The 12,248-nt window shown below is 55.9% G+C and overlaps 1 protein-coding gene across 1 annotated transcript in view; it reads right to left on the minus strand.

Moving 5' to 3' along the window:
- Window positions 1–8,401, minus strand: part of Myh14 (myosin heavy chain 14) — a 50,571-nt gene extending 42,170 nt beyond the window's left edge. Inside the window, 2 exon segments of the mRNA XM_042700125.1 lie at window positions 4,389–4,793; window positions 8,312–8,401. Coding sequence (XP_042556059.1) covers window positions 4,389–4,790 — 402 coding nt within the window. The 5' untranslated portion in view covers window positions 4,791–4,793; window positions 8,312–8,401.
- Window positions 8,402–12,248: the final 3,847 nt, after the last annotated feature.

The raw sequence follows: 12,248 nt of genomic DNA on the forward strand, positions 1-12,248 counted from the left end.
TTCAGCTTCTAACAGGTGGCGTGGGGCCGACAGGAGCAGCAGGACCGGTTTTCCGGGTGTCTGCCTGCGCCTCTCAACCGGAGGGTGGGGTGCCCGGACCGCATTCCCTGCCGGGGTATCTCATGGCTGCTGGCGCCCAGGCCCCTGCTCCTGGCTGGACGGGGCACCCCCTCCACAGGCACCCCCAGGCCAGCCACACCCGCTTCCCAGGGCCGAAACCCGAGCCAGTCAAGAAAGGGGGGCAGCTTGGTACAGAGAAGGTTGGGGGACAACGGAGTTGCTGGGGTAACCATGGCAGAAGCCGGGCTGGAATGATCTGGAAGGGCTGCCCGCCCGCCAACCCCCTCCCCAGGCTCCAGCAGGGACTGAGCCCCCTCTTTACAAAGGCGGGGAGGATTAAGGAAGAGAAAGGGTGGAAAGCAAGCAGGCCAAGGCGGGGCCCCAACACTGAAATGTGGGCCACCTGGGACCAAAGCCATGCCAGCCCGCCAGCCCAGCATGGAGGCCCGACAGGGCGTTCGCCGGCTGTGGGGGCCCGGGCAGAAAGGATGTGCTTTCTTGGAGCCTCAGTTCCCAGCAATACCGCCTAGAAGGGCTTAGAAGTACCAAGAGCCAGGAGGGACTCCCTGAAAAGACAGAAGTCCTCAGCAATTTGGGGTACGGGAGGGGGGACTGACATTGAATTTCCTTGAGCTGAGCAATTCGACCCACAGGACCAGCAGTTGATCAATCAACAAACCCAGGGTGGCTGGGGCCCCCAAAACCCAGCATGCGCTTAACGCTTAAGGCATCAGCCATGATAGCGGCTGGAGTAACCCCAACCTGACAGCCCTGCGAAGATGTGAGAGAAAGAGGCCATGAGGGATGGGACCCAAGGAAGCAGGTGACCATAAAGTTCTACTCATCATTACTGGGGCCTAATTTGCTTTGCTTCCTGTCTCAGCTTCTAGAATCTTCTCTCTCTCTCTCTCTCTCTCTCTCTCTCTCTGTCTGTCTTGCCCCCTCCCTCCCTCTCTCTTTCTGAGGCCTCAGTTCACTGGCTCTCTTGCTTCAGCAGCTAGTATCTTATGTTTTCTGAATAATCTTCCTAGTGCTGTGCTAAGGTCCTGGGGTCTGGAGTCAGGCTAGCCTGGGTTCAAATCCAGTCGGGTCATATTCCTAGCTGTGTGACTTTGTCCAAAGCCTGTTCAAGCTCAGTTCCTCCACCTGCAGAACACATAAGAGTGGGCACCCTGCCTGGCAGCTACATACATTCAAAAGTTTATTAAAAAACTAAAGGATGCTGGGCGCCAGTGGCTTACACCTGTAATCCTATGTACTCAAGAGGCTGAGATGTGAGGATCGCAGTTCAAAGCCAGCCTGCGCAGGAAAGTCTGTGAGACTCTTATCTCCAATAAAACACCAGAAAACCAGAAATGGTGCTGTGGCTCAAAGTGGCAGAGTGCTAGCCTTGAGTAAAAAAGTTCAGGGACAGCTGGGCACCAGTGGCTCATGCCTGTAATCCTAGCTACTAAGGAGGCTAAGATCTGAGGATCAAGGTTCAAAGCCAGCCGGGCAGGAAAGTCTGTGAGACTCTGATCTCCAATGAACCACTAGAAAACTGGAAGTTTAGCTGTGGCTCAAGTGGTAGAGCGCTCGCCTTGAGCTGAAGAGCTGAGGGACAGCGCCCAGGCCCAGAGTTCAAGCCCCACAACTGACAAGAAAGAAAGAAAGAAAAGGAAAAAGGTGGCCAAGTGTTGGGGTGCCACTCTGGTCTCTTCGGACCTGGGCTGGGGCTCAGGCAAGAAGCTTCTTTCCTGCAGCCACTGCAGCCTGGAAAGGGGGTGACCCCATCTAGGAGCAGACAGCCCTGAGTACAAATCACATTTCTGATACCACAAGCCAAGTGACCCCCAAATCAACCCATCACACCTGGGCAGGCAGGTCTGGACAGACTCCCAATGTGCAGCCTGACCTGCTGTTTGGGCCTCACTCAGGCCCCTGCGCACTCCACATTCCTGGATGGCAGGTGGCCTCCACAGACCCCGGCGTCTAGGTGAAAGTGAAGCGCTCAGCATGGCGCCCAGCACAACTTGAGAGCTCAGTAAATATTTGCCGGCCACTTTTCCTCATCTCCACTGTTAAGGCTGGCATTCCTGGCCAATTCCTCTAACCCTGCATCTTGCCCATTAAAGCCACCCTGGACACTTATTTAAAATAAATAAAAAATAAAATAATTCACGTCACTCCCTTCCCTAAGCAACCCCCCCATACACACACACACACACACACACACACACACGCGCACACACACACACACACACACACACACACACACACACACACACATACACACACACACTGCCCGCTTGGTTTCTGAGGTAAGGTGTCAGAATCTTTTGGAATCCCCAGATGACGCAAGCCAGGTCTGAGAATACCTGGCCGCTCCCATCTCTTGGTACTAATGATTTAATACTGAGCAGACCGCAGGTGATGAATGCAGAGGTGAACAGACCACCTCAATCAATCCTGCTATCATCAACTCCATCTTACTTTTCTTTTTCTTTTCTTTTTTATTTTTTAATCTATTTTTTGTTTTTGGTCCGGTCGTGGGGCCTGAATTCTGGGCCTGGGTGCTGTCCCTCAGCTCTTCAGCTCAAGGCTAGCGCTCTACCACTTGAGCCACAGCGCCACTTCTGGCTTCTTTCTTTTTGCTTATGTGGTACTGAGCAATCGAACCCAGGGCCTTATGCATGCAAGGCAAGCGCTCTACCACTGAGCCACCTTCTCAGCCCCTATTTTTTGCTTTTTTTGAGACAGCATCTCCCTAGGCAACTCAGGTTGTCCTACACCTCTTGCTCCTCCTGCCTTGGCCTCCCAAGTGCTAGGATTGCAGTTGTACACCACCATACCTGGCTATTCTCATCTTACCTTTCTTTTCTTTTCTTTTCTTTGTCGGTCATGGGGTTTGAACTCTGAGCCTGGGCGCTGTCCCTCAGCTCTTCAGCTCAAGACTAGTGCTCTATCGCTTGAACCACAGCACCACTTCCGGTTTTCTAGTGGTTTATTGGAGATAGGAGTCTCACAGACCTTCCTACCCTGGCTGGCTTTGAACTGTGATCCTCAGATCTCAGCCTCCTGAGTAGCTAGGATGACAGGCATAAGCCACCGGCACCTGGCCTGTCTCACCTTTCTTTAAGCCTATACCCTGACTACCTGAGTGTGCCAGTTCTCAGTGATGCCCTTGTCCCAGGTGACCATTTCTTGATCTGTGAAACGACATCACTCTCTTCCTTTGCAGTACTAGAGTCTGAACTCAGGGCTCTGTGCTCACTAGGCAAGCACGCCACCACTTGAGCCAGAATCCAAGTTCTCAATTATTTATTTATTTTGTTGATCATGGACTTGAACTCTGGGCCTAGGCCCTGTCCCTCAGCTCTTCAGCCCAAGGCCAGTGCTCTACCACTTGAGCCACAGCACCACTTCCAGTTTTCTGGTGATTAATTGGAGATCAGAGTCGCATGGACTTTCCTGCCCAGGCTGGCTTTGAACCTTGATTTTCAGATCTCAGCCTCCTGAGTAGCTAGGATTACAGGCATGAGCTGCCAGCGCTGGCTTCAAATGTTTTATAATGGTAGTTAGGTGGTGCCAGTGACTCACACCTGTAATTCACTGAGGAGGCTGAGATCTGGAGGATCATAAGTTCAAAGCCAGCCCAGATAGGAGAATCCACAAAACTCCATCTCTAATGAACTAGCAAACAAACAAACAAACACACAAAGGTGTTTGAAGTATGGTTCAAGTGGTAGAGCTTATAAGTCACTGAGTTCAAGCCCCAGGCTTGGGGGAGGGAGAGAGTTTTTCCTAGCAGGGCACGGGTAGCTCACACCTGTAATCCTTGCTACTCAGGAGGCTGAGATCTGAGGATCACAGTTCAAAGTGACCCTGGGCAGGAAAGTCTGTGAGACTCTTATCTCCAATAAACCACCAAAAGACCGGAAGTGGTGCTGTGGCTTAAGTGGTAGAGCAATCGTCTTGTGCTGAAGAGCTGAGGGACAGGGACCAGGCCCAGAGTTCAAGCCCCAGGACTGACAAAAACCAAAAAACAATTTTTCTAATTAAATATTTGCTGAGTCAACGTCCTGGAACGTGTGATGTTGGCATGTCAGATTCTTTGTTACCCCTCTGGGCCTTGGGGCCTTCTGCACATAAAAATGAAGATCCTAAACAGATTCCGCTCTGTCTGAGGCCATGGGATGAATAGACAGAGTTTGTGTCATTTCCTATGCTTGTCCATTGACATTAATTAGGATGACAGATAACACCAACTACATGGGGTGCTGATGTGGCCATTTAGAAGGCAGCCCGGGGTGGCAGGGCCCCGGGGGGGCTGTGGCAGGGACACTCACATAGATGAGCCCGGAGTAGTAGCGCTCGCGCAGGTTGTGCAGCACGGAAGCCTCGTTGAGACAGGTCAGCTCAGCCATGTCCTCTGCCTTGCTGAACTTGGGTGGGTTCATTCGCTGGATCTGGTCCCTGGGCAGCCGCAGCCGCCGGCCGCTCTCAGCCAGCTCCACCTCAGCCTCCTCCTCACCCTCATCGCGCAGTGCCGCCGCCTCGAACCCGTGAAGCTCCGAGGGCACCCACACCAGGCGCCGCGCAGTCCACTCCACCTGCGGGCCGCCCCCCGCCGTCGGTCCCCCCGAGCCCCCACTGCGAGGCGCAAACAGGAATGGCTGGGCCGCCTCGGGCACTGGGCCCGGCCTGGGGGGCGCCTTCCGCCCGGGCACCGACAGGGTCACTGCTGCCATGGTCTGCTGAGAGAGAGAAGGTGTGTCAGGAGCGGGCAGCCTCTGTCCACCCGCATCGCCCTGTGCATCTGCACAACCTGAGCTCAGAGGCCATAACTCCCTCCAGCCCTGCCCCTCACCTATCCACCACCATCCTCCCACCCTCCACCCACCATCCACTATCTACACACCATCTACTCACCGTCCTCCCACCATCTTCCCATCCTCCACCCACCATCCACCCATCATCCACCCACCATCCACCCACTGCCCTCCCACCATCCTTCCATCCTCCACCTATCATCCATCTTCCACCCACCATCCAGCCATCACCCATCACCCATCCATCATCCATCCATCCACCCACCATCTACCCATCCAACCATCATCCATCAATCATCCACCCTCTATCCATCCATCCATCATCCACCCTCCATCCATCCATCATCCATCCAAACATCATCCACTCATCCACTATCCGTCACCCACTCAAAAGCCATCCACCCATCCATTCATCCATCCATCATCCACCCACCTATCATCCATCCATCCACCCATCTGCCCATCTACCCTTTCATCCCTCCCTCTGTCCATCTACCCTCCATCTATCCACCCCAGCCACACATTGATCCACTAATCACTCAGTCCATCATTCCATTCCCTCACCCATCTACCCATTCGTTCATACATTCTGCAACTTAGCTAGGGGTGCTGACCCTGGTGCAGAATCCCAACTCCTCAGGAGGTTGGGGCAGGATAGAGAATTCCAAACTAGCCTGAGCAGAGGGAGGGAGACCCCGTCTCAAAGCCAGAATACCTGTGATCTTAGCTACTTGGAAGGCTGAGAACAGAGGATGGAAGTTGGAGGCCAGGCATGGCAGAAAAGGAGGTCAGCCAGCCTACGGACCCTAATGGTCTTCCTTTCTGTGCAACTGTGTGTGTGTGTGTGTGAGTGTGTACACATACTGGAGCTTAAACTAGGAGTTGAGCTTTTTTTTTTTTTTTTTGCTCAAGGCTGGTGCTCTACCACTTAAGCCGCAGCTCCACTTCCAGTTTCTTTGGTAGTCAGTTGGAGATGAGAATCGCTTGAACCAGACACTGGTGGCTCACACCTGTAATCCTAGCTACTCAGGAGACTGAGAACTGAGGGTGGTGGTTCGAAGCCAGCCTGGGCAGGAAACTCTGTAAGACTCTGATCTCTAATTAACCACCAGAAAACCAGAAGTAGAGCTGTGGCTCAACATGAAAAACTCAGCAACAGTGCAAAGGCCCTGAGTTCAAGCCCCATTACTGACAAAAAAAAAAAGTCTTTTGGACTTTTCTGCTCCAGCTGACTTTGAATTGTGATCCTCAGATCTCAGCCTTCTGAGTAGCTGGGATCACAGGTGTGAGCCATGGTACCCGGCTCATTGATATTTTTTATATTCAGAGCCAATGAAATCAATCTGTTTGGGATTTACTGGATGAAAAATCATTCAAATATTCTGTTGGTTTTTCAGCATGGCTTCTAGAAAAATTTAAATGCACATTTGGCTTGTGTTCTATTTATGTTAGACAGTATGCTCTAACCCTGGGAGACAGATAAAAAGATAAGTAAACTGAAGAGGATGTCATATGGCAAGAAATACCAATAAAATCAATCCAAGCAAGGGAGGGGAATGTTAGGACTCAGGGGGTACTAAGGTTTTATTGGGGTGGCCAGGGAGGGAATCTCATCATACAGCACTTTTACATAACAACCTGGTAGAGTGGAAGAGAGAAAACCACAGGGGTGCCAGAAGGAAAAGCACTCTAGATGCCTGTGCAAAGGCCCCGGGGCAGGAATGTGCCTCCTGGTTTGGCACTGAGAACCTTGCAGGTGTGTGGTGGTGAGGAGGAGGGTGGTAGGTGAGGTATAAAGGACACTCTTTTGCCTGTAACCCCAAGGAACTCCTGAGGGGGACCTGACTCTTATCTGAGATCTTTTAAGAGAGTCTGGAACCTGGGACATGGGCCACACCTCACCCTCCAGGGACCACAGACACAGAACCCAGCAATTACCAGGCCACCTGGGAAAAGTCAGGGAAAGTTGCTGCGTGGGGCTTCTCTACTTGAGAGGCAAGCCCTCAGAGTCCCCAAGGCTGCCCCAGTCCCCTTGGCTGCTGGCCAAGGATCACCCCAGGCCTCATGTGACCTCAAAACACCCAGAATGAGCCCCATCCCCCGGACTTTATCCCCCGCTTCCTACCCAGCCCTGTGGCCTTTGACCAGGAAGCACTTAAAAATTTTTGCAATCACCCAGCCTTACACCTCCCTGCAGCAAGGGGGTGGGGGAGCCTGCGGTGTCCAGCCTGCTCCCTCAGACCCCAGCCTCCTTCCTCAGATCCAGGGGTCCAGGCCAGCCTCTTCCTCTCCCCGCTGCCCTGCCCTCTTGGACAGCATGTGTGGGGTTCTGGGTGGCCCAAGCCAGAGCCTGGCACTCTGCTTCCCGCCCCAGCTCAGGCAGCGCAGAGACAGGGCCAAGCTCATTACTGTCCCCAGGCAGGTGAGAGCACTGCCCTGGGAGGGACGCTGCCCAGGTGAAAGGGAAAAGGAGCCAGGGATCCGCCCCTGGGCAGGGGTTGGTGCTGCTGGCATCCAGCCTCTGACCTGGGCTTTCTGCTGACACCCAGGCGTCCTGCCCAGCCTCCTCCCTTAGACCCAGGGGTCCAGACCCTAGCCTCCTCCCTCAGAATCAGGGATCCAGACCCCAGCCTCCCTCAGACCCAGAGGTCTAGACCCCAGCTTCCTCCCTCAGACCCAGGGGTCTGGACCCCAGCCTCCTCCCTCAGACTCAGGGATCTAGGCTCCAGCCTCCCTCAGACTCAGGGGTCCAGACCCCAGCCTCCTCCTCAGACTCAGGGATCCAGACCCCAGCCTCCTCCCTCAGACCCAGAGGTCCAGACCCCAGCCCCCTCCCTCAGACCCAGGGGTCCAGACCCCAGACTCCTCCCTCAGACTCAGGGATCTAGGTTCCAGCCTCCCTCAGACTCAGGGATCCAGACCCCAGCCTCCTCCCTCAGACCCAGGGGTCCAGACCTCAGCCTCCCTCCTCAGACCCAGGGGTCCAGACCTCAGCCTCCCTCCTCAGACCCAGGGGTCCAGACTCAGCTTCCTCCCACAGACACAAGGATCCACCTAGCCTCCTCCCTCAGACACAAGGATCCAGACCTCAGCCTCCTCCCTCAGACACAGGGATCTAGCCCTCAGCCTCTTCCCTCAGACCCAGGGGTCCAGACCCCAGCCTCCTCCCTCAGACCCACGGGCCCAGGCCTCAACTTTCCTCCTTCAGACACAAGGATGGAGGTCCCAGCTCTCCTTCAGACCCCAGGGTTTGGACTCTAGCCCTCAGCTCCGGGCTCAGGAGCGCGGCCTCGCGGCTCTGTCCTTGGGCTGACTAGGCTGCTGGGTCCCCACCCCGCCCCCCCATGCAGGAGCCCACAGCCCAAGCCCCATCCCCCCAGGACCGCGCGCGCGCCTCTGCGGCCACCCACCGTCCTCCCGGCCCGGGCCCTGGGCACTACCTGGGGGTGCCGTCCGGAGCGGGAGTCGGGGAGGGGGCGCGGGGATCCCCGTCCTTTTCCAAGCACCCAGGTGCGGCCACCTCTGCGGTCCAGCGCGGGGCGGGGCCTGGCGCGCCGCCGGGCGGGGCTGGGCGCTGACGTCAGCCTGCACCTGCGGGCCAGGGGGCGGGGCTCTCCCGAGGCGGAGCCGGGCAGGGGCGGGGCCAGGCCGGGAGGCAAGAGCCCGGGAACGCTTTCTACCTGCCCCCCCCCCCCCCCCCCCGACACACACACACACACACACTCTGTGATGGGCAAAGGTCAAGGCCCCGGACCAGAGGCCCCAGGATTCCCGCGATTTGAATCCCGCTCCGGCTTTCTGGACCTCAATTTTAAACCCCTCTGGGAATTGCGGCGCAGGCGATTAATAAAACACGGTGGAGAAAGGGGTCCGGCCCAGCGCCTCGTCTCTTAGTCCTTCTGTGCCTCCGTTTCCCCCACCCTGAAAGTAAAGTCATGCAATCCACAGAAAGCACCCAAGAAGACGACAACATGTTATTCTGGACTTCTGGACTTGTATCTCCCGGGGACTGAGAAGAGCACCGAGCGTCCCCACGTGTCGGCTGGTTTGTTGTGGTTGTGGTTGTTGTTTGGTACCGTCTTGGAGCTGGAACTTGGCGCCTGGGCGCTGTCCCTGAGCTTTTCACGCGAGGCTGGCGTTCTACCACTTCAGCCACAGCTCCACTTGTGGCTTTTTGCTAGCTAACTGGAGGTAAGAATCTTACGGATTTTCGAACCGCCATCCTCAGATCTCAGCCTCCTGAGTAGCTGGGATTACAGGCGTGAGCACTGGCGCCGGGCTGTGCCCAGTTGCTTTTGTGCTCGCTGAAAACAGCCCTTCGTATATGATAGGATGATTTTAATCGGCCCCCCTCACACCCCCGCCAGAGCACGGCTCCATTCCTCTGATGGGGAAACCGAGGCACGGAGAGGTGAAGAGATGTTCTCAAGACTCATAGTGAAGGCTATGCAGAGCTCAAGGCCCTGAGTTCAAATCCCGGGCACTCTCCCTGACACACCCAGCCCTGCAGCCACCTCTGCTCTGTAAAATGGGTACACTGAGAATCCACCTGGATTTCAGTCATGAACTGGACAGCGCCAGGGCCCAGGGATCGCAGTCGTCCCCTCACCTCTGCCCCCCCCCCGGGGGTCACGACCAGAGAAACCGGACTCAGTATGACCCCGGGGGCGGGGGCCTGGGGCAATGACTCAGGTAATAAATCGTTCCAGGGCCCAAAGGCAGTTTCAGTTTCCCCGTGTCGAATACTCCCGCGACGCCAGCGAGGCCCCCGACCCGGCCCCGCACACAGTAGGAACTCGGGCACACAGTGGGAACTCGGGTGCTGGGGTGCCGACCCCACTCCCCCGCCGCCGTCCCGCCGGGCCCCAAGGTGAGCGTCCGCGTCACTGCCCTTCCCTGGTGGCCGCCGAGGCCCGGACCGCAGTCCCCCGGCTCCACTGCCCTGGACTGAGCCCCTTCGGCCACCCCCCCTGCCCCGGCGGGCTGCGGGCGCCCCCCGCGCACTCACCGGCTACCGGGCTGTCCTGAGGCTGCGGCCTGAGGAGAACGAGGGGTGGGCCCTCCGTGACAGCCCCGCCCCCACGAGCACAGCGCGAGCCAATCAGCGCCCGCTGCGGCAAGCTGTAACCCCGCCCCACGGGGGGCAAGCAAGAGCCAATCAAGAAACGCGGCAAGTGGACAAGGCCAATCAGAAGTTCGCCGAAGGGTGCCAGCCGTGGGAAAAGGAGCCGTCCCGAGGGAGGCGCGGCAGGCGGTGCGCTTGTGGGTGGGACCCGAGTCCTGATGGGCAGCGAGTGTGACCAATGAGGAGGCGCGGAGACCGACCGGGGTCCGGAGGCCTAAGGGCCCGGGTGAATGGGCTGCTTTGTGCGCCGGGCATGAATGGGGGCCTTTGTGCCGCCGGCGTGGGGCGCAGGGGGGCCCGAGGCCGGAATGCCTGTTTCCCCCGGGAGCTGGAAGGGCAGGAGACGCGGAGGGAGAAGCAGTCCGATCTTAGGCTCCCACCCACCCGGGAGGGGTGGGCGGCGATGCCGCCTCACGGGTCAGACTCTTCGGCCCTTGCCCCAGCGCCACGGGCCTGGGATTATCCCGGGCGGCGGACGCCTCGGAGCTGAGGATCTGGAAACGTCTAGATCTGAACTCAGATCCTGGGTTTGTGGGGAGGGGACAGAAAGACACCCCAAGGTTGTGGAACGAAGGCTGTCCTGGACCCCGGTAGTCCTTGATACTGTGGCTGTGAAAACAACCTACAGACGGGGTAGCTCACGCCTGCAGTCTTACTCAGGTGGCTGAGATAGTGGGGGGGGGGGGGGATCGTGGTTTGAGGGTAGCTGGCAAGGGAAAAAGGCCGGCAAGATCCCATCTTAACCGAAGAGAGCTGAGTGTAGCGGTACACACGCCTGTCATCCCAGCTATGAGGGGAGGCATAGAGTTAAGCGGATTGAGATCCGGGCCTTCCCTTCACCCTACTGCCAGTATAAACACCAGACCCTGTTCTAACTATAACGAAAGCCAGAGGGGCTGGGGGCGTGGCTCACGTGGCAGAGCGCCTGCGGGAGGCCCCGCATTCATCCCAGCCCGCAGAATTTCCTATAGGCGCCTATAGCCTAGCCAGAATCTGCCTGGTAACTGGTGATGTTATCAACCCATTCTGTGCTAAATCTGCCTGGCAACAAGTGACGTCATCGTTCACACCAACTACCAAAGCTGCCTGAAGAAATTTGGTATTCTGTGGTCTATGGGGAAGCTGAAGACATCAACATCATCATCATCATCACCATTATTATTATTGTTGTTGTTGTTGTTGTCGGTCATGGAGGCTCAAACTCAGGGCCTGGTCACTGTCCCTGAGCTTCTTTATGCTCAAGGCTAGCACTCTACCATATGAGCCACAGCTCCATTTCAGTCTTTTTCTGTGTATGTGGTACTGAGGAATCGAACCCAGGGCTTCGTACATACTAAACAAGCACTCCACCACATTCCCAGCCTCCACTCCCAGTTTGGGGTGGTTAATTGGAGATAAGAGTCTCATGGACTTTCCTGTCTAGGCTGGCTTCCAACCACCATCCTTAGATCTCAGCTTCCTGAGTAGCTAGGATTACAGGCGTGAGCCACCAGTGCCTGGCAAAGGCCTGAGGGCATTATTAATAAAAATGTGCTTCCTTCTCCTCAGGATTTCTTTTGTTTTTGCAATACTGGAGGTTGTGTGTTTTTATGTTGATTATTTTAAAGTTGGAATCTCACTTTACACCTGAGTTGGCCTGGACCTTGATCCTCCTCTCCGCACTTCCCTTTGTTGGTAGGAGTACAAGTGTTGACCACCATTCCCAAGCATTGACTGACATGGAGTCTTCAGAACTTCTATGCCCAGGCTGGCCTCAAACTACCATCTGCTGAGCTCTTACTCCCAAGTAGCTAGGATTACAGGCTTGAGCCACTGTGTCTGGCCTTGCTGAGGGTGTTCTGTGGTCTAGATGCCTATGCTAAGCTATACCTGAACAAACGTTCTTATTTCTTGAGCATTTACACAGTTCTATCCCTATTTCTCACCCCTATTTACAGGTAGGTAAAGTGAGGCACAGCTGCCCATGTTTGCACATTCCCAAAGTGGCAGGGCCTGGATTTGAACCCCCAGAGTCTAGCTCCCCATGATTGAGGACCATTTCTGAGTGAGTTAACAAAATTTCAGGAGCAGTTTGGTTGGAAGGGAGGAGGGAGTCTGGGTTTTGAGGGTGCCGAGTGTCTGTGGTCCTGTCTGTAAAACTGCCAGGGCATTCTCTCTGTGGCAAAGGCATGAATGGCTCCAAGATTTTATTTTTGGCCACTGGACTGCTGTTCTGGTGCATGTGATGTGGTCTGGCTCAGAGACAAGTGCAA

This window comes from Dipodomys spectabilis, unplaced genomic scaffold (genome assembly GCF_019054845.1).
Source record: "Dipodomys spectabilis isolate Male_0828 unplaced genomic scaffold, ASM1905484v1 ptg000266l, whole genome shotgun sequence".
In the NCBI taxonomy this organism is placed as follows: Eukaryota; Metazoa; Chordata; class Mammalia; order Rodentia; family Heteromyidae; genus Dipodomys; species Dipodomys spectabilis.